General features: G+C 48.0%; 1 protein-coding gene across 1 annotated transcript in view; it reads left to right on the top strand.

The window, feature by feature from the left end:
• Positions 1-16,790, top strand: part of SLC6A14 (solute carrier family 6 (amino acid transporter), member 14) — an 18,485-nt gene extending 1,695 nt beyond the window's left edge. The window contains exons 2-14 of the mRNA XM_009881803.1: positions 2,839-3,007; positions 4,790-4,921; positions 6,427-6,588; positions 7,949-8,084; positions 8,803-8,935; positions 10,761-10,901; positions 12,390-12,618; positions 12,703-12,828; positions 12,926-13,044; positions 14,286-14,385; positions 14,626-14,735; positions 15,763-15,930; positions 16,641-16,790. Of these exons, the coding sequence (XP_009880105.1) occupies positions 2,938-3,007; positions 4,790-4,921; positions 6,427-6,588; positions 7,949-8,084; positions 8,803-8,935; positions 10,761-10,901; positions 12,390-12,618; positions 12,703-12,828; positions 12,926-13,044; positions 14,286-14,385; positions 14,626-14,735; positions 15,763-15,930; positions 16,641-16,790 (1,776 nt within the window). The 5' untranslated portion in view covers positions 2,839-2,937. The remainder of the gene's footprint in view (positions 1-2,838; positions 3,008-4,789; positions 4,922-6,426; positions 6,589-7,948; positions 8,085-8,802; positions 8,936-10,760; positions 10,902-12,389; positions 12,619-12,702; positions 12,829-12,925; positions 13,045-14,285; positions 14,386-14,625; positions 14,736-15,762; positions 15,931-16,640) is intronic.
• Positions 16,791-21,882: the final 5,092 nt, after the last annotated feature.

Below are 21,882 nucleotides of genomic sequence, written 5' to 3'. Positions count from 1 at the left end.
CAGGTATGGGTACATCTGGGACGTGGGGTGTGGGGACACCTGGACAGGTATGGGGACATCTGGGAAAGGGGGTATTGGGGACACCTGGACAGGTATTGGGATATCTGGGATGTGGGGTATGGGGACACCTGGGCAGGTATGGGGACATCTAGGCAGGTGTGCGGACATCGGGGAGGTGGATATTGGGAGTACCTGGACAGGTATGGGTACATCTGGGATGTGGGGTGTGAGGACACCTGGACAGGTATTGGGATATCTGGGAAATGGGGTATTGGGGACACCTGGATGGGTGTGGGTTCATCTGGGATGTGGGGTATGGCGACATCTGGACAGGTATGGGGACATTGGGGAGGTGGCGTATTGGGGACACCTGGACAGGTATTGGGATATCTGGGAGGTGGGGTATGGAGACATCTGGGCAGGTGTGGAGACACCTGGGACGTGGGGTATGGGGACACCTGGGCAGGTGGGGTATTGGAACACCTAGACAGGTATGTCGGCACCTGGGGGTGGGGTATGGGGACATCTGGGCAGGTGTGGGGACATCTGGGCAGGTGTGGGTTCATCTGGGACGTGGGGTATGGGGACACCTGGACAGGTATGGGGACATCGGGGAGGTGGCGTATTGGGGACACCTGGGCAGGTATGGGTACATCTGGGACGTGGGGTATGGGGACATTGGGGAGGTGGCGTATTTGGCACACCTGGACAGGTGTGGGGACATCTGGGACATGGGCTATGGGGACACCTGGACAGGTATTGGGATATCTGGGATGTGGGGTATGGGGACACCTGGGCAGGTATGGGGACATCTAGGCAGGTGTGCGGACATCGGGGAGGTGGATATTGGGAGTACCTGGACAGGTATGGGTACATCTGGGATGTGGGGTGTGAGGACACCTGGACAGGTATTGGGATATCTGGGAAATGGGGTATTGGGGACACCTGGATGGGTGTGGGTTCATCTGGGATGTGGGGTATGGCGACATCTGGACAGGTATGGGGACATCGGGGAGGTGGCGTATTGGGGACACCTGGACAGGTATAGGGACATTGGGGAGGTGGCGTATTGGGGACACCTGGACAGGTGTGGGGACATCTGGGACGTGGGCTATGGGGACACCTGGACAGGTATTGGGATATCTGGGATGTGGGGTATGGGGACACCTGGGCACAGGTATGGGGACATCTAGGCAGGTGTGCGGACATCGGGGAGGTGGCGTATTGGGAGTACCTGGACAGGTATGGGTACATCTGGGACGTGGGGGGTGGGGACACCTGGACAGGTATGGGGACATCTGGGAAAGGGGGTATTGGGGACACCTGGACAGGTATTGGGATATCTAGGCAGGTGTGTGGACATTGGGGAGGTGGCGTATTGGGAGTACCTGGGCAGCTAACATCTGGGACGTGGGCTATGGGGACAGGGGGTATTGGGCACGTGGACAGGTATGGGTACATCTGGGACGTGGGGTGTGGGGACACCTGGACAGGTATGGGGACATCTGGGAAAGGGGGTATTGGGGACACCTGGACAGGTATTGGGATACTGGGGACACCTGGACGGGTGTGGGGATGTCTGGGAAATGGGGTATTGGGGACACCTGGACAGGTATTGGGATATCTGGGAGGTGGGGTATGGAGACATCTGGGCAGGTGTGGAGACACCTGGGACGTGGGGTATGGGGACACCTGGGCAGGTGGGGTATTGGAACACCTAGACAGGTATGTCGGCACCTGGGGGTGGGGTATGGGGACATCTGGGCAGGTGGGGTATCACAGAATGGTCAGTGTTGGAAGGGACCTCTGGAGATCATACCTGGGCAGGTGGGGTATGGGGACATCTGGGGAGGTATGGGGATGTCTGGGGCAGGTGGGATATTGGGGAGACATGGGGACACCTGGGAGGTGGGGTATGGGGACACTGGGCAGGTGTGAAAGTGTGGGATGTTGGGGGTACTTGAGTACGTGGGGTAAGGGGCAGGCGTGGGTGGCTCTGAGCAGGTTGGGTACAGCGGTGCCCAGGTAGGTATAGGGGCACTCGGGCAAGTGGGGTGCAGGTACCTGGGCAGCTATGGGAGCACTGGGCAGGTGAGGTACGGTGCACCTGGGCAGGTAAGATATTGGACAGGTAAGATCAAGACAGGTAAGGGATTATGGGGGCACTGGGGTAGGTAAAGAGGGATGAGTTGGGATGAGCACCTGGGCAGGTGTGAAAGGCACCTGAGCAGCTGCTTTTAAAGTGGGTGTACAGGTATGAGGGGTAATGGGCATAAACCTGAACATAAGAAGTTCCATCTTAACACAAGAAGGAACTTCTTTGAGGGTAGTGGAGCCCTGGCACAGGCTGCCCAGAGAGGTTGTGGAGTCTTCCACTCTGGAGACATTCCAAACCCTCCTGGACGCTGTCCTGTGCAACCTGTTGTAGGTGACCCCGCTCTGGCGGGGGGTTGGGCTAGATGATCTTCAGAGGTCCCTTCCAACCCTGACCATTCTGTGATTCTGTATGTGCTGGTATGAACATCTCAACAGGCATGGGGGCATCTGGGCACCTGCAGAGGCGGGATAGGGGAGTCCCCTGGAGGTGCTGCCCCCGGGACCTGACAGCACAGGGATGGAGCAGGGCAAAACTGTCTGTGAAGATGATTTGGGCTCAGTGGTGGGAGCCTCCCTCACAGGTCCATGCTGTCCTGCCAGGGATCAGCTGGACTGGCAGCCCGCCTGGCTCTGCCACCCTGTCCAGCTGCCCTGCCTGGCAACACCAATGAGAAATGAGGATATGACTGCCCCGCTCGCCTATGGGGCGATCCTGAGCCTTTCCTTTTCTTCTCTTCCAAGGACTTCAGTTTGTCCAGTGAAAAGGATGCCCACGCCAGTAGCGGCGATGAGAACTCAGAGCGTGGCAACTGGTCAAGCAAAGGCGACTACCTGCTCTCCATGGTGGGCTACGCCGTGGGCCTGGGCAACGTCTGGCGGTTTCCCTACCTCACCTACCAGAACGGCGGAGGTACCTGTGTTGCAGGGCAGGGACGGGTGGGCGCACCTCGCTGTGCCCGAGAGCGAGGAGGGCCAGCTCCGAGGGCCAGCCCTGAGGCTGGGCACGTTTGGTCAAAGCTGGATGTGAGCATCACCCTGGGAAGTGGGACGGTGCCCACTGATGGGAAGAGGAGTAGGAGGCATCCTGGTGCTTTTTGCGGTACCATCTGAGGAGGGAAATAGTATTTAGTTTTAACTGCAAACTTTCACCTGAGAGTTCCAGAACTCTTCTGATTTACTCCCAACCAATGTCGCATCTTTTTTGTCAATGTGCTAATTTCCTCTGGTTACCGAAATATCTGTTCTCCCGCCCCAGTGCTCACCTCCCTGATATGTTTATAGAGAGCAATTGAATCCCCTCTGCCCCTTTGTTTTGCCAGGCAAACAAGCTAAGCTGGAATAATTATCCAAGCTCAATAATTATCCCCATCAGATACTTGGGAAGCGTGAGGCAGAGAGAACCTCTACCTGCTTACACAATGAACTGGTGGCAAAGCCAAATGGAGGCACCGGCTTCCCCGGCTGCTAGTCCAGAGCGTTGTCTACCTGCCAGGCAACCAGTGGTAATTAAAAAGAGCGTAAACGCCAAGTAACTGCAGAGGACTGACTTGTATGTACTTAGTTGCTCTGCCTGACAGATGTTGGAAGCTGAATTCTGGACTGTAAAATGCAGCACAGCCCATAGAGCTGCGCGTGGGACACAAGGTGGCATTCTTGGTCCAGAAGTTTTATTTGGAGTGAGCTTGGCATGGCTGCGTTACTTACGGTTTTCTTCAACAAAACTGCAAAAATAAGTCAGGACATTGGCCCTTCTATTGGGTGTCTCTTTTTCTTTTTCTTAGCTGCTGCAGCAGAAAGCTTTGCATTTAAAGCATACTTGTGCTGCTGCTTGTATCCTGCTGCTTGTATCCTGCCCCTTGCCCACAATTGATGCAGGCAACTGTTACATCCTTGTTTCGAAACACAGGAGTAATCCAGTTAATTCTGTGGGACTATTTACTTCCTTAAATTACAGCAGGTATTTGCAGTTCCTTGCAGAACAGGGTCCTCGATTGCTTTAAGTTCACTGAGAGTGAAGAGGTCGGATTTCCCCGGGGTTGTTGGGTCGTGTTTAGGAAACCTGTGCTCTCGCTTTGCGCGCAGGCAGAGCGGTGCCAGTCCCTTTCACAGAACAGGGTTGTCATTGATATCGGTTTAACGTGCGCTTTAAAATGGCCTTGAACAAGAGCCACGCTGAGATGCTGTTCCGCACGGGAGTCAGCCAGCCATAGAAAATAACTGTCACGCTTTGATGTCCAGTAGCTCCTTGACCAGGGCAGTTGCAAACCTGACATGAAGGAGTGATTCTGTTCCATTTTTTAAAAAATTAAGAGCTGGAAGATAAACTAGAAAGCAGACAAAGCCGACGGTACCTACAGCTGAGCAGTGTTCCTGCTCGTATGAGCGCTGTAAGTCTTTGATAGCTTTTGTAAAATCCTTTTAATTCTTTCAGAGAAGCCATCCCATGTAAATCACCAGCTCTCCTGGTGATCGGTGTCTCTTCATTGCAGGTACTCTTTAATCTTATAGAAACAAATCTCTGGATTCTGCAAAAAGCAGAAACCCCCACAGCGGGGGGTCCTCAAACCAGGACAGGGGGAAAAAGGGGGGAGTATAAAATGTGCTGGAACTGTGGTGAATACCGAAAGATTCATTGTTTTCTCTGTGTGTTTGTGATTTGTTTTGGTTTTTTTCCCCCCCTCTCTCCTCTCAGGTGCTTTTCTCATCCCGTACACCCTGATGTTGGCCTTAGCTGGCTTGCCCTTATTCTTCATGGAATGTTCCCTTGGGCAGTTTGCCAGTCTTGGGCCAATTTCTGTCTGGAGAATATTACCATTGTTTCAAGGTCAGTATTGTTAAGTTTCCTTCAAACTTTTTTATTCTAGTAATAAAGAGAGGTGAATTAACGATTTCCTCCTGAAGTTACTAATTCTGAGAAGCCGGTTTCCTCGTAGGGAATACTTCCAAGGTTACAAGGTCACTATTATGTTGCCAGGTAGATTTTCCTTATACAGTTAATAAACAGATACGTGTTAAAGATAGTCAATTCTGAGAGGCTTTAGCCATGATTCTGCTGGTGCTCTGCAGCACGCCACCCGCCCTGCGGCTGTCCGGGCAGAAGGAAATCCTCACCCTGTTTGCTCTGTGAGGCAAAGCCTCCGTTAAACACCTGGCGCTGCCTGCGAGTGACTGAAAACCATTTTTAGAAGTTCACTTTATCGCCGTTTCTTTATGCTTTACATTCTACGTTGCTTGCAAGGTTAATATTGGTGGGGCTAATTCTGGATTTGGCTGCCGGCGTGGGTGCGTGGGTCTGATTGCTTTATGCAATGCCGTGCACGCACCCATCCAACCCACTGCCTGCGGAGTTCCTCTGCTGGGGTAATAAAACAGGCTGGACTCCAGCTTCGTGAGGAGAGGTGCCTCTTGTGCTGGTAGAAACAGGCAAACTACCGCTGCAGAGCACAACTACCTCTGTGTTTGGAAACCACTAACCATGCACCCCACTCACTCCTACCTATCCATCCATCCGGGTCCTGTACCCATGGGTGTAAAGTACTATGCAATTGGTCTTGTTTGGCCTCTTTAGCTATTGGAGGAATTAATGTAGGAACAAGGAAGTTTTTCTGATGCAATAAGACTATCACTTTCCACCTTCTCCAGAAACAAAAGGCATTACAGCCTGGCCGGTTGCCTGAACTCTTTTTTGCCAGTCTCCATTCTGTAGCACAAGCAACCTTTCACGAGAGCAGCTTTAAAGCAACAGTCTATAGACATAGCCAATCTCTTCTGTGTCTGTGAAGACATAAAGTTGGATATAGCCTCCAAGAGGGTTGGGAGAGTTTGGCAGGCTTTCCCAAACTCGCTGGACAAAGTTCATTTTGACAAAGGAGAACAGTGTTTTTGGCACAGATTTACTGGTCTGGGCTGCTTCTCGTTAATTGCAAACCCATTCACTACAGCAGGATCTTTAAAATGGCTTGGTCCGTCCCAGTATAGTTTCTTTTATTTTACTGAGCAATCAAAGTTTCCCGTTGAACTGGGACAGAACAAAATATTGCATTTCTCCTTTAGACTTGGCCTTAGCAATTAGTCCAATTTTTCTGTGCGCCTGATTCGAACTCGGTGTCAAAACCACAGTTGAGGTGGTCAGTTTGGATGACAACCCTCATTTCATCACTCTATCCTTTCCCTGCTTGGTTGCTGTTAAAAATTATTTAAAAACCAAACATAAACCAACCTCAACTTCTTTCCAAGTAGCCTGTTAAAAGTCAACTGAGAGCCATTCATTTTTTTTTCTTTCAACCCAAATGTGGGGTAGTTAAGACATTGTGTCTTTCTCTTTCCTAGGAGTGGGCATCACGATGGTCATCATCTCGACGTTTGTGACGATCTACTACAATGTCATCATTGCTTACGCGCTCTATTACTTATTTGCCTCGTTTCAAAAAGTGCTGCCGTGGTCAGACTGCTTTTCCTGGGCAGACGAGTTCTGCAGCAAAACACGATTAGGTACTGCACTTAACAGATGGGGCTTAATATCACTGGTTTGGATACTTGTCCTTTTCACTCTTTTCTGGGAGAAATTACAGGAGCAAGACAGCGACCCGTGGCTTGAAAAGTCCTTCATGGAGCGCTGTCTCTGAACAGAGGGGAGTGATGCCTGTCTGCTTCCCTGCCACCAGTTCTGGGTGCGTGGGAAATGCAGAAGGAGCTGGGCTGAAACCTCCTCCTTGGAGCCTTTTTATTCTCCTTGAAAATATAAGGGTTCTTCTGGTACATGCAGTCCCTGGAAACACTGCATTCTCATTTCATCGGGCTTCACGGCAAAGCACGTGCCTTCCTTACCTGAAACAAGTATCGCTGTAGCTTTTATTGGGAGTTCTTTCATTGCCCTGTTGCCTCCCCTGTGGGTATGGTAATCCTGAGCACCAGTGAGGCACTGGTTTCACACTTTATTAACTCTTTTGAACATATCTCTGTTCTTGATGTTTGGCCGTACATGTGCTGCCAAACGCTTGTTATCTCAGCAGTTTCCATATCAGACCAGTTTAAGGCAAAGGTGAAGTTGGTGAGATAATTAGTAGTTAGTAGCTGGAAATGTGTTGCTGTGTAACCTCTGAGATTACTAAAATAACAGGGACAGGATCGCAATGGATTGCCTTATTTAAAGTGTTAACGTGATTGTAACTCTCTTAACCATGTATCTGAAAATCTCTTCTAAGGTTCATAGGTTTCATAAAATGGAGTTGAGATGCTCTCTATAAAAAAAAAAATAATTGACGCCTGCATATGGGTTAAACCAAAATATTTTAGCTCAACTTTTCTAAGTGCTGGAGGAATATGAAACTGAACTGAAGCTGTCTTGAAATAGGCTTCAACAAGACTTTTCCAGTAAATGCTGATGTGTACATGCTGATACACAGTTCTTTAATGTATATTCTGGCAAAAAAATGTCACAACCCAAAAAAAACCCCAAACAGCACTCACCCCCTAAGGAAAATTTTTAAAGAGGTCTAGTAAGCCCTCTGCCATAACAAGGTGAACTCGCTGGAGGATGATCTGTGTGTAACCTTGGTTGGGACTAGGGTTTTCGCGGAGTAACCAAGGCTGCAAGCTTAACCGTCCTTAGGTCTGGCTTTTGCCAGTGAAAGGTGGAGCTGAGCACACCAGACTCTTGGTGTTTTGATTTGCAGTCAAAGTAACAAAGTCATGGCTGATGGTTCAGTGAAGTGGTAGTTTGGGTTTGTTTCTAGATGTTGTTAATAGGCACAGTGAAGCTGCAACTCTTTAGAAAACATATTTGCTATAATAGTCTGATTTTTATAATAGTCATCACTGCTAACAGTCCCTTTTGCTTGCTTGCTTTCAGTAAGCGACTGCAACACAACCTTAGACGGAGAAATCATTCATGCAAACTACTCGTTCATCTCCAGCAAAAATCTCACGTGTATAAATGGCACCATGAACTACAAACCCGTGCAGTTTCCCAGTGAGCAATACTGGAAGTAAGTAAATATTTTAAAGAAATTACTAAAACTGTGTTTATTATGCATTGCGGTTTTGAATGTGCCTTCTACTTTTTTGTGATCTTGTTGTCCAGAAACAATCTAGTCAAGGCAGCGTGGGTATGCAAATCTGTGCAGAGGAGACTTAAAATTTTATTGATGGGTCTGGGCCCTCAAGAAAAAATAGAGAAGCAAATGAGTCAACGGTCAACATTTAGCAAACTGAAAAATAATCCATCTTAAATAAGTCCTCTTCTCTGGAGTCCTGGTAGGGACTACTTAGCATCTTCATGTAGAGCACATAGTTTATTTCAGGAGTTACTGTGAAAAACATATTCACCTTATTCTGAATCTGGGCCTGTTGTGAAATTGCCATTTCTTTAGCCACATGGTTTCAGTCTCATGTTCCTTGGGTCGCCAGGAACTGATTTGTCTTACGGTCTCTTCTCTTGCTATCAGAATTTCACGGTTAACATGCAAGAGCTGAGGTAGGCCTGATGGGAGAAGTATGGAGAGCTGAGGGCTGGTAGACCTTAATGCAGTTACATATTCAGGTTTTTGATGCCAATCACGCAGTTCTAACTGCTCACTCATGGAAGAGGCTGCAGTGTCTTGCAAGACGTGCAGAAACCAGCTCGCTTTCCTTCAAGCAGTGGCTGAAGAGGAGGGCTGTGTGCTGCTGTCGCCCTCTTCTCATGGCAGAGTCTTGTCTTTTCAGTAAAGTGACTCTTCAGCGCTCAAGTGGGTTGGACGAGACCGGTCACATCGTGTGGTACCTGGCGCTCTGCCTCCTCCTGTCCTGGATGATTGTTGGAGCTGCGTTGTTTAAAGGAATAAAATCTTCTGGAAAGGTAAGTTGGGAAGAGCAAGTAGCAGCCTTATGGCCTGATCCTGCCCCTCCAGTGCCAAGGTTAGCGCAAGGCAGGATGCAGTCTGAACCCACTACCTTGTGCTGGACTTAGCGTTGGATCGGTTTTCTGCTCCTTGGCTTCATAACTGTTACATAAAATATGAGTAAGGTGCTGATGACACCGCAGTTACTTAACATGCGGGTCTCGGCACTGCCAGGGCTGCCAAATATTTGGGGGATCTTGCTGTCACACAGGTGATCCCAGCTGAGTTTTGGCAGTCACCCGGCCTGTTGTGATGGGCATGTGCCTGTGACTGCGCACGCCCTGGGAACACCCGGTTATTATTTGCACCTCCAAACTAGTTGAGATGTTTGGACAATACAGGTCAAGTCCTGCAAACAGATGTGCGTGTACGGGTTCCTGCCAGATTGTGAAATACTGTTTTTGCTCAAGGTTTCATGCTGCTTTCAGGGAGCAGCTCCATAGGCACCGGTTTTCAGACTCTGGCTCTGCTGGGCTCCCATTTCCACGTGCTGCAGCGTGGCTGCAGGGAGTTTTCCTTGGGCTGGGTCAGCTCCTCTCCAGACTTCAGGCAGGCTGAATTTTATTCTTTCCTGCCTTAGGCCCTTTTCCTGGTTTAGTTTCTTCCTCCCAATACTCCTTTCTTATCGCCCTGTTGCATCTTCATTGCTTACTTCTTCATTCTCTATTGCATTCATTCTTTCACCGTTTCTGTGCTAATTTCCCCCCCCCACCCCGCCCCATTTTGATTTGTTTTGTCATTGTGCCTTTCCGTGGTTCCTCGCTGTCTGTCTTGCTTTCCTAAGTCTGATATCTCCTCCTATTCTGCTTTCTATTTGGAGCTTTCGGACCTCCGTCTTGGCATTTTGGGTTGGAGTATCTGTGCTTTCCCAGCCACGGTCGTTCTGACGCGTGGCTCCTCTCAAACTTGCGTTCTTTGGGTTCCTGGCAATTGGCTCCTCCTGTTGTCTCTTCTCTACTGGCATGAAGGTAAGCCTCTCTGAGGAGTGAGGTAAGACTCAGTAGCATCTAGCTGGGCGGGAACAAGGCAAAGATGAAGAGTGGAGAGAATTGTCTATTCTGGGCAAATATAAGGGAGATCTTCAGAAACGGCGAACTCGCCAGAGCATGGTGCAATGCTATAGCTTAGTGTAACCAGCAGTACCAGGTCAATTATCTGGCTGCGTAACACTGAAACTAAAACTCGAGAAACAAGACTATTGTTGAACGTAACCTGCATGATAATAGCACTGCTGAGCTGTGCTCCTGGCCTGAATCCCATCGCACTAGAAATTGTGTAGGCAAACAACAAAGATCTGTGTCCAAGAGAACCTAAAAGTCCTTGTTCCCAGTAAAGAAAGCTTCCAGCATGGCTTTCTTTTTTGCTTTCTTTTTTTTTTTTTTTTTCTTCCAAGTCTCAGCAGGAGATAATTCCATCCTGGTCACCTAATTTTGACCAGCTTTCAGTTCACATTTGCTAGAAGCATTGCCCAGCAAGAGACCTCTGGGGTAGTTGAGTCCAGGCCTAGCTACAGCAGTAAATCGTGTCCAAAAACACATTTCTGAAACGGGTCAAGTGCTATCTGCAAAGTGGATGTGTGGCTTGGGCCTTCTGCTGCTGCTGGAATGCAGCTCCAGAACCAGCTAAGCCAGATGGTTTAGTGCTTGGTGTGCATTCGTTTCCTTGGCCGCCTGTTTTTCAGTTGTACCAGCAGACCTTAGCCTAAAACCTGGCCCTTCCTCCTGCGCGGGGGTCGGTGCAGCCCCTCGCTTCTAACCTGTGTCCCTGCCCTTCTTTCTGCAGGTCGTCTACTTCACCGCGCTCTTCCCGTACGTCATCCTGCTCATCTTGCTGGTGCGAGGTGCCACCCTGGAAGGTGCTCTGGACGGCATCGAATACTACATTGGGAGACAGTCCAACATCACCAAGCTGATGGAGGCCGAGGTGAGAGGCAGCGTTAGCCCCAAAAGTGTGATGCGCTTCTGTGGTTCTATGTGCTCGTTGCTTACAGAGCGACTTCTCTTTTTTCCAGCCAGGTGCTTCTTCATGTCCTGCCCTGCTTTTTGTACCTGCAGCTGGGTTCTGCTTTTTCAGCAAGCCCCAGCTCTGTCAGAAGTCCAAGCCCCTGTTCTAGCTACTCGCAATGTGAAAAAATAGGCACCCTCCACCCCCTCCCTGCCACACCGGGCAGTGGGGACAACTGCGGCATTGCCTCCGAGCAGCTCTCGGGGGTCACACTGGAGTTTCATCCCAGCAAGGCTTGCTGAGAAAGTTCTTGCTGTGGGATCAAGCGTTGCTCTCGCCTGTGTCCCACTTGCTTTGGTTGCTGATAATTTCAAGGGACTTTATCAGAAGGTTGAAGGGATCCCTGAGTTTGAAATTCAGGCTGTGCTTTGCACAGAAGTTGGCTGGGGAAACTAGGTGGACCGGGAAGGGCACTTTGTGCAAAGGCAGCCTGTGTTTTTGTCCTGCAGCTGGGTTCTGCTTTTTCAGCAAGCCCCAGCTCTGTCAGAAGTCCAAGCCCCTGTTCTAGCTACTCGCAATGTGGAAAAAATAGGCACCCTCTACCCCCTCCCTGCCACACCGGGCAGTGGGGACAACTGCGGCATTGCCTCCGAGCAGCTCTCGGGGGTCACACTGGAGTTTCATCCCAGCAAGGCTTGCTGAGAAAGTTCTTGCTGTGGGATCAAGCGTTGCTCTCGCCTGTGTCCCACTTGCTTTGGCTGCTGATAATTTCAAGGGACTTTATCAGAAGGTTGAAGGGATCCCTGAGTTTGAAATTCAGGCTGTGCTTTGCACAGAAGTTGGCTGGGGAAACTAGGTGGACCGGGAAGGGCACTTTGTGCAAAGGCAGCCTGTTTTTTTGTTGTTTTTTTGTTGTGTTTTTTTTTTTTGTTCTGGCTTATGCCAACATTAGTTCAGCTTTACCGAAAGCAAGGCTTAAGCGCAATGTTTATTTGTGGTATTTTACGTGAGCATTTGGCACTGACTGAGGGGCTGCAGCAGAGGCAGAAGTTTTTTTCTGAGTCACGGTGTGAGGAGCACAAGTGGGAGAGCACGTGGAAGTTCTCACTCCTGCAACCCTGTCCTGGTTTTCCTGATTCATTGGCACTGTGGCAAGAGTCATATCTCGACAACCCACGTACCCAAGTGAACTGAATCCCTTCTTCAGGGCTAGCCTGATAAGATTTATGTATTTGGCGACATACTTGGGATGTGACCTTTGGAAATCATAGAAGATACTGCTGGTGCTTGAGGCCGCAAGGTCACCAGTGTGCTATATCGCACCTACTCTGAAGTTCATATGCAATAGAATTAGATATTCAGACCAAATGTAGAAAAATCTCTGGAGCTTCTATAGGAAGCGAACTTAAATGTTTATGATATGTACTGTAAGTGATACAGTAATTCCCATGTTCTTATTTCTGGTAGGTTTGGAAAGATGCAGCCACCCAGATATTCTACTCCCTGTCTGTGGCATGGGGTGGGCTTGTTGCTTTGTCTTCGTACAATAAGTTCCACAACAACTGCTACTCGGATGCTATTTTAGTTTGTGTAACCAACTGCGTCACCAGCATATTCGCTGGGTTTGCGATATTCTCCATCTTGGGACACATGGCGTTTGTGTCCGAGAGACCTGTCTCGGAGGTCGTGGACTCAGGTAGGCTGGTTATCGCGTGCTCGGTGTTGGGACTTGCTGTGACCAAGGCACGACAATAACCTTCTTCCTTCCACTGCCTTCCAGGATTTGATCTGGCATTTGTAGCCTACCCAGAGGCTCTCTCCAAGTTACCAGTTTCTCCTCTGTGGTCCTTCTTGTTTTTCTTCATGCTCCTGCTCTTGGGCCTTGACTCGCAGTTTGCCACCATAGGTGAGTGGGGTTTTCAGGAACCCATGACTTTTCAAATGACCATTACCTTTCTTAATCGTGCCGCCTCTGCTCAAACCCCATGCTTCTTCCTTTGCAGAAACACTTACAACCACCATACAAGATATATATCCCAAAGTGATGAAAAAGCTAAGGATCCCTGTAACCTTGGGTGTGTGCATATTGCTCTTCTTCCTCGGTCTTATCTGTGTTACTCAGGTAAGACACTAAATTCTTTTTTTGCCTGTGGGTTTAGTTATGCTGCAAGCGGGGAACTCAAGTCAAAACATCCTCTCCAACCGTTCCTGTTTGGGTGGATCGATCTGGGAGACTCTTTGAATTCTGTCAGTGTGCAATGCGATGTGGCACGGAGCAATTTGCTCCATGCAAATAAGAAATTCCCAGAGGGAAGCTTGAAGAACCTGGGGTTTTCTGTGATCATTGAGCCGAGATGTGCTTTTAAATAGAAGGCCTGTATAAAGCCAGTGAACCATCGACCTGATTTATTGCTCCTCGGTTCAGGACGTTACTTGTGTGATCTCAAGCAGAGGCACACGGTGTGTGTGCAGCACTGCTAATAGACACCGACAGGATCTTTTTGTTCAGAACTGACTACCAAACAGGACAGGATTTGAGAAATGGCCTAGTTGAGTCATAAAAACCTCATGAGCATCTGTAGATTGTATGGTTACTTCTCCTGTGTGTGTGTGTGTGTGTATGTGTGTATACATACTTGTGTATGTGTGTATACATACTTGTGTGTGTATACATACACATACTACGTAAAAGGAATTCTAAGTATACTGTGTAAGTTTCTTGAGGCAATTGCTTTTAAGGATATGAAGGTTCATCGCCATGACTCTATCTAGAAATGCAGATTTATATATGCAATCAGACTGATAATGTGAATAAGATAATTGTGATGAATAGGCAGTCGGATAGTCAGGCAAAGCATGTAAGTTATGAAACACGACGGCAGGGAAGCTTGCAAAGGACTTTGTACGCCAGAGGGTGAGATGGCTTAAAGCTTGTTTCCTGCTGGTGTTTAAAGCTGTGTTTAACCCACGTGGGAAACTTGTGAGTGTAGGAGCACGTGAGCCTGCCAGAGATGCTAACTGGTCTCACTGTTGCTGTAGCTCAGTGTTAAAACTTCAGCACCAGCTTCAAGGCAGTAAGTTCCAAACTTGTGTTTTGCTCTCAGCTGTCTGTATATACTTTGCATAGGCGTATCTCTTGTTATTAATCTGCAGTATTTCGTCAGATGTGCTTTTCAACCTGGCGTAGAGACATTGAAACGAAATAATGTTCACAAATGTGTACTTAGCCTGGAGAAATGCAAATTTAAAAAAACTCAGGCTGGTGATTAGTTAAACTGGCTTGAACAATGCAATTTATTTTATTTGCATAAAGCGGTCACTGGGACTGGGTACATTTTTACCTCTGTATTGTTTATTCTACAGGCAGGAATTTACTGGGTTAACCTAATAGATCACTTCTGCGCTGGATGGGGAATCCTTATTGCAGCTGTCCTGGAGATAATAGGCATCGTCTACATCTATGGTAAATTATTTGCATTGAAAATCCACGACTTCACTATGCAATCCCAGGCACAGTGTATATTAAAAAAATTAATTACCATAGTAAAGCATTTATAACTTAATTGGCTGAAAAGCTTTAATGGTCACCGCAGAACTGGAGAAGCTGACCTTGACCATTGCCTTTCGTCTATCCCTTTTGAGTAACCACACCTGCAAGGGAGGCACCCGCTTTACGGTGTGCCCTACGATTGTCTTTCAACAGGAGGGAACAGGTTCATTGAAGACATTGAAATGATGATTGGCAAGAAGAGCCGTTTATTCTGGCTGTGGTGGAGAATGTGCTGGTTTTTCATTACTCCTGTGCTGTTAATGGTGAGTGTAGGTGACTGGATTGTGTTAGTGGGATGGAACTTAGTACTCGGATGTTGAAGTTTCCCCATGAAGATGCAGGGCTGAGTGCCCAGGCCCTGTGTGTAGACAGGGTATGGCTCTGCCCGCGAAGCAAAGTACGCGCTATCCGTGCTTTCCAATCCATACCGCTCCTCCTTGGGTCCTCTCCAGCAGGACCAGTTGCTGGTGAGCTGGGTCTGCGCTCCGAGGAGTAACACAGAGCAAACAGATTGTCCATCTTCTAGTAGCTGGATTATCTTCATTTCGGACTAAGAAAACGTTTTGAAAACCTAGATTTTTTTTTTTTTTTCCCTTTTGACTGAAACCCCAGTTTTGGGATGGATCCCTGACTTGGGTTTGCTCTTTGGATGTCCAGCTGTTCCACTGTCTAACTGAGGCTTTTTTTAAATGTCGTTACACGTGTCTCAGGTTTCCATTACTGCTGTACTTCTAATTGTGAGTGCAGAGGGATGGATTATGTTTCTGTGAGACAATTCATTAAGATCCCAAATCCAGAAGCAATGGCAAGTCACTCTGGCCAGCGTGTTACTTTTAATCTGTCCAGACTACAGATTAGAAAATGCTGCTCCTAAAATATTTTACTTCTGCAGCAGTATTTGCCAACAGTTAATCTTATTCTTTCCCGTATTCCTATAAATAGCAGAACACGGGAACATATAAAACATATAGAGAAAGGTACTGGACTCATCCAGCAACGTATATAACATAAGATTTCAACAGAACCGAGAGATCAAGTTCTGTTGAAACATAGACGTACTTAAAGTGTTAAAATATATATCAGTGTCATCTTTCAGTCTTACTGCTTGGTCATGGCTTGTCACCAAATCCTACACAACCTTCTCACTCAGAAACCTCAGGAAACAAGAGGGAACTGTGCAGAATTTGTAGATAGTATTATTTTTTTTTAACTAACTTAGAAACACACTGCAAGTTCAAGTTAGCTGGAAATCTTCTTTTCTCTTAATTTTTTTTTGGTCATTTTTTATAGGCAATTTTGGTCTGGTCTTTGGTCACGTTTTCAACTCCCACTTACGGCTCAGTGTTATATCCAGCTTGGGGAACTGCTGTTGGCTGGTGCATGATTATCTTCTGTGTCATCTGGATTCCCGTCATTGCTATTCTAAAAATAGTGAAAGCTGAAGGAAACCTTTGTCAGGTAAGGGCACGAAACAGCTGCCGAGGCCTCAAATCTTGCTTTCCTTGGCATTATCAGGAACGCCTGTGCTTTCTTTTAGGGACATGGTTTAGTGGTGGCTTTGGCAGTGTTAGGTTGATGGTTGGACTTGATGATCCCTTCCAACCTAGACAATTCTATGATTCTTCTCCAACGCATGTTCAGTACTTTGAGGTGTGTGTTAATTGAATTTTTAGACCAAAACACGCCTCTCGTAACTGCATCAGAGGCAAGTTTACCCAGCTGTGTTCTTATAAGAAGATGGAGTCTAATTCTCTGGGAGTGTACCCAGACATTCAACAGGGATTTGCATGGTTTCTGTTGTTATTCCAGATGCTTTAAATACTCTGAAGAACTTATATCACTTTCTATCCTCATATCATTTTCCGGAGTTGTCCCTCCAATTCCTTAGAGAAACGAGCACATGTGAGGTCTGAGGTATGCTCTTCTTGCCAAGCTTTGTCAAAGAGTCCCTGCTGGTCATGGCTTTGCCTGCTTGTTTGACTTCAGTGTCCAGAATCCACTGAACCCAAAGACATTTGGAATGATTTTAAAAAAATTTTGGTGCTTTGTTTGTTGTTTGTGGAATTGCAGGGCATATCTAGAGTTACAGCTTTACTGGACTTTAAAAATAGCCCAAACTAAGGTAAAACTTTTTTTTGTTTGTTTGTTTTTTTTTTTTTGCTTTCCAGCGCATTGTAAGCTGCTGCAGGCCGGCTGCAAACTGGGGTCCCTACCTGGAATGTCACCGAGGAGAAAGATACAGCCATGTTGTAGATCCCAAAAAGGAAAAGGGACACGAGATTCCTACTGTGTCTGGCTTTGTATACACTCAACACTGAGCTGGCCATTTGGATGACAGATTTTAAACATGTGTGCGTTTTTTTTTTTCTTTAACTATTAGAAAATGACAATGCAAAAGAACAACAAAAAGCATATCAACCCTCTGCCCTTCAAAACCCAGCCCCCACCTGAAAGCAAGCCATATTATTTCTTTTTTTAGCGCTGTATGTTTGGGGAGGAAGAAGTAAATTAGATGCTGAGATCTCCCCAGAGATTTAAGTTGAGAGGGCAGGAAAAGGCATGGCAGGCTCCGCAGGCTGATGGACCAGGCGTGCTGCACCTACCCCATCCAACCCGTGTCCATCTGGACTGCAGATACCGGTGTGGAAGTGAATAAGGACACGTTCTGGTGCTCCTGAGCCGCAGGGAAGTCGAGCCAAAAGGTGCTGTGCCTGCATGCCCCGATGTGCCACGGGCGGTGACTCCCCTCTGCCGCGCTTTGCCCTCCGCAGGGGTGGAAGGGTGGGCGCTGTATCTCAGGGAACAGGGATAATTTTGCTCTGTCTAAGCCTTGCTCAGTGCTCTGAGGCTGCTCAGGATCTGATGGTGTGTATGTGTGTGTTGTCTGTGCATCTAAATATCGAGTGGCAAAAAACTGCCATCGCAGGAAATACGGCCTTAACATGGTGAAAAGCAGGCTGCTTCCTATTTCCTGTTATTCCCCTTGGCATCCCCAGAGAGCCGTCTTTTGTGTCGTGCCCCCCTGCTCAGCATTCAGCTGTCTATAATTCTGTATTCTGTCATTAGGCTCTGCAGAATGAAATAGCAACCGTTGATTTCTGGGGCGTCTGCTCTCCTACACCCACCAAGGCTTCACCTCTCGGTTTGTTCTCTGCATCTTTCACTCAGCCTTGGGGTTTCCCTTCCAAAGGAGACCCCAAGTGCTTTTTAAAGATTCAAACAGTGTTATCAGTGTTGCAGTAGAGCCAAAAGAAGCAGACCTTTACCCCAAGTGAAGGTTCCAACTGCCTTGTAGTGCTGTTACCCCCAAATTTGCTGAAATTGTGACGTTATTGATAAATTAAGAAGTTTGTAATGCATTTGGGAATGCAGACTTGTGCTTCTACCTAGGCAGGAAGGGGTCAGGTTAAGACAACCTGACTTCCCTCCTAGTGCAAATGAATTCCTGATAAAGGAAAAAAGACCTATGGATCGAACGAGTACATTTTGTGTGCTGAGGAACATCTCTCTTACTGTGATAGCGGTTCCTTGGGAACAACGCGGCAGGGTTTCTAGCTGTCACTTCCTCTCAGGGCTTTGTCACTGTTTCTGGACATGAAGGAGTGTGGATCGTGGCTTGTTGCCCAAGCCGCGTACCTTGGTGTATATTTTATACTGGCATTTTTGTGACAAATGAACACTTTATGGCAAATAAAACATGATTTTCTGTTTGTAATGGTTTTGATGCTGGGAAATGAGTTTTCAGCCTTTTGTATGGAGTTGGGGGGAGGCAGTTGCTGGGAAGTACCACCAACTAGTCTTTGATCCTAAGCCTTTGGGAGACTGAACTGGAAAGATTCAACCTCCAGGAAGCCTTTTCTTATAAAAGTTAGAGTTTAGTTTTGGAGTGGGCTCAGAAAATAGAGAAAGTAACTGAGTGGGAATTTATAAAAAGGACTGTGGGATGAGACCTGTAACAGAAGCTGGTGAAGAGGACCCCTTTCCTGCACTCCAGCTGCTCTAGGGTCAGGGTCTGGCCACGAACCAGCAAACAGTTCTGTTGCTGGCCCTGATGGTGTGGAGAGGCTGGGAGGGGGAGGGAGGCTGAGCTGCAAAGCTGTGGTGCTCATCCCCCAGTGCACCATCCATCAGAGATGCCACAGTGGGCAGCAGTTCATCCCTGGGCAGGGTCAGGCTCTGGGATCACAGAATCCCAGCCTGGTTGGGGTGGGAAGGACTCTGAAAAACTTATCAAAATCTTACTGTGTGATGCCTTTCTGATCAACTCCAGAACAGCCAAATGGCTGGTGAGTGGGATTTGCACCCAAAATGAGTATGTGCTGTGGGCTCACAGAATCACACATACTCCCAGCCTGGTGAGGGCTGGAAGGGCCCTCTGGAGCTCCCCCAGTGCCACCCCCACCAGAGCAGGGGCACCTCCACCAGTGGCACAGGACGGCGTCCAGGTGGGTTTGGGATGGCTCCAGAGGGGGAGACTCCCCCACCTCTCTGGGCAGCCTGTGCCACTGCTCTGCCGCCCTCACAGCAGAGAAGGCCCTCCTCAGGTTGAGATGGAACTTCCTATGCTCCAGTTTGTGATGGATGGAGACAGAAGTAATGGGTGAGAGCACTCCAAGAGGCGGTGGGGAAGCAGGCTGGCCAAACCAGCTCCAGCAAGAATTTAGGACAGTTTTGGCAAAAGAGATGCTGAAGGCTCATACCAGCTGCCCATCCACCACACTGCGGGAAGGTCCTGCCGCTGCCCACAGGACTCCGTTGAGGCATCTTCTACTCTGGACTTGTCTTACGGGCTTCCAGGAGCTGTTTTCATGATGGTTCACTATCAAAGCCTCCTAGAAGAGCGACAAAAGAGAACTTACCAAGGGCTGAGGATCCACTTTGTGTGCTTTCTTCTTTCTCCAAGGTAAGAAAGTCCCCTAGTTCTGAAAGCATGGTTTGCTCTCGTGGTCCCTGGCAGAGCTGCATGCACACATCTCTCATCTTCCCAGTACATCCAGTTTCTGTTGCTCTCTTTGGATGAGCTGATTTACTCCTTATGTCGCTGACTGCTGGCATCTGCTGGGGAGCCTCAAAGAGTATTTAGGAGTTGGCATTTGTATTCCTCACCCACCACAGCTCTGGCCCAGCATCCAGGGTTGCTCAACAGCCCCTGAGGGTCACATGAAGAAGTGGTGTACCTCAGCACTGCCCTGGAGGCAGTCTGGACCCAGCAGACCTGGGTGTATTCCTCACCCACACAGGCTGGTGCTCAACGTCCTGGTGTTTGTTGGGTTGAAAAAATTGGCAGCACCAACCAGTGCAGCCTTCCTGGTAAGGAAGGATGCTCTGTGCTGAGCAGGTGGTCAAAATGCCAGGGGTTTGGGGTTTTTTGCTTTGAGGGGAAAAAAAAGAAAATGGTTCTGCTTTGGGTTGAGCTAAACAGGAATGAAAATAGAACTTTTGGAAAGAGAAGAGTAGAACTCGAAAAGAAGGACAGTCACTTTGGATGGGCTCAAGACTCAACTATGTTTTCAGTCAGGAAAGGGAACACAGAAGTCTGCGGTTCCAAAAAGCCACATCTATAACATGGAAACATTTAAAGAGAGGTATTTCAACTGGCATTGGTGTCTGCATGTAAAGTGATTAGTTAGGGGCCAAGCTTGTGAAAGCGAATTTAAAACCCCAATGTTATTTCTATTGCAGAGACTGTTCATAAGCATGAAGTCAATTTTTTTAAAAAATAAAGTATTTAATTTTGTTTCTACCCCATCATCTCTTTGCGGCAGGACTCTTCCCAGCCGGGCTGCGTGGTGGTGCAGTAACTGGCAGAGAACAGACTGTGCCCGTGCTGCTGCCCCGCTCCCGGGAGGAGGGGGGCTGCGAGGGGCCGGCGGGACGCTCGCCCGGCCCGGGATGCTGATCCCTACCTCTGGAGACTCGGCCGGAATGCTGTGACGTTTGGCACTGCCTCCTGCCTGGCTGGAGGCTGTTGAACAGCATCTGAGCTTTGAATCGGACTGGCTGTATCCAAAGGTCTTTTTAAATCCGGTTCCAGATGTGTGACAAAGATAGCAGGTGGTCCTGCTTAACTCCTGCGTGGCTTCCAGCCGAGCGTGAGGGTGGCAATAGGGCTGCCCTGTTAATGCCACTCCGGCCTCTGCAGGCATGGGTTATCTAGGCAAACCAGCTGTCCCACTAAGTGGACCTTTCCAGCCCTACATCGTGATTTTGTGACACTTTGTGTGTGTCCGGCTCCCCCCCCCCCACACACACACACATTCCCAGTCCCCTGAGTTCAGCTGAGCCTCAGCCTGTTCTCTTTCTCCATGCCCATGGATCCATGGATCACAGAATCATAGAATGGTTTGGGTTGGAACAGACCTTTAAAGGTCACCTAGTCCAACCCCCTTGCAATGAGCAGAGACATCTTCAAACAGATCAGGTTGCTCATAGCCCCGTCCAACCTGGCCTGGAATGTTTCCAGGGATGGGGCATCTACCACCTCTCTGGGCAACCTCTCTGTGGGTGATGTGGCCTTGCTGAGGTGTCCTCTTTCTGGACTTTTTTTATTTTTAAATTATTATTATTTTTTTGTAAGAAGCATCAGCATAGACCCAGAAGCAGCGTACTTGTTTTCAAATGATGGTTTTTATTTTCTTTTTTCAGCTTTAAATCTCATTTTCCAACATTTTGTGAGTCTACAGCAGGGCTTTGCGGTGGCGTTTGGCTCTAGATCCATGGCTGTGTTTGATGTAGGCACTGTGGCTCCACGGTCAGGCTCTGAGGGATGGGGCACAGTTGTGCCACGCAGTTGTAGCACGGCTGTTTGGAGTGGGATGAATGAGAAGCGAGAGGCACCCGTCTGTGAGCAGAGCTGGTTTGTGGGGAGCCACATAGGAGCATAGAGGTGATCTGTTGTGGGTAAAATCATGTCTTTCCCGTGAGTCACCTTTTGAAGGGGTCGGGAATGCTTCGCGAAGTCTGATCCAGCAGAGCAATCCCCAAATGTTCAAATTGAAACTGATTGTGAAACAAATTAATGTCTGCTGACCCCAAAGAAACTACTGGGGCAAAAGGTTCTACATTGTTGGAAGAATCTGCCGTCAGTGATTTTGGTGATGTTTGCTTTTTAGTCCAAACGGTCTTTGTTTTAGAAGATTAGTAAATACAGACTACAAAATACCAGAGAAGGGAAATGCTGCAGTTTGAGCAAATTATTTTTTGAATTCCAAGAGGTATTTTTTTTAATCCAAGCTGCTTTGGAAGGCAGGTGAGGGGGAAGTTGACATTTTGACTACTTGATTTGGAATGAGGAAATTGTTGTTACAATTGTCTGAAAGACAAGAAAAATCTTTTCCAATTTAGCCCTCTGACGCAAATAGGGCAAATGCTGGCAGAACAATTTAAAGAGGAAAAAAAATATGTTACCTT

Source organism: Charadrius vociferus, unplaced genomic scaffold (genome assembly GCF_000708025.1).
Source record: "Charadrius vociferus isolate BGI_N301 unplaced genomic scaffold, ASM70802v2 scaffold472, whole genome shotgun sequence".
In the NCBI taxonomy this organism is placed as follows: Eukaryota; Metazoa; Chordata; class Aves; order Charadriiformes; family Charadriidae; genus Charadrius; species Charadrius vociferus.
This window is presented reverse-complemented; position numbering and strand designations above follow the sequence as displayed.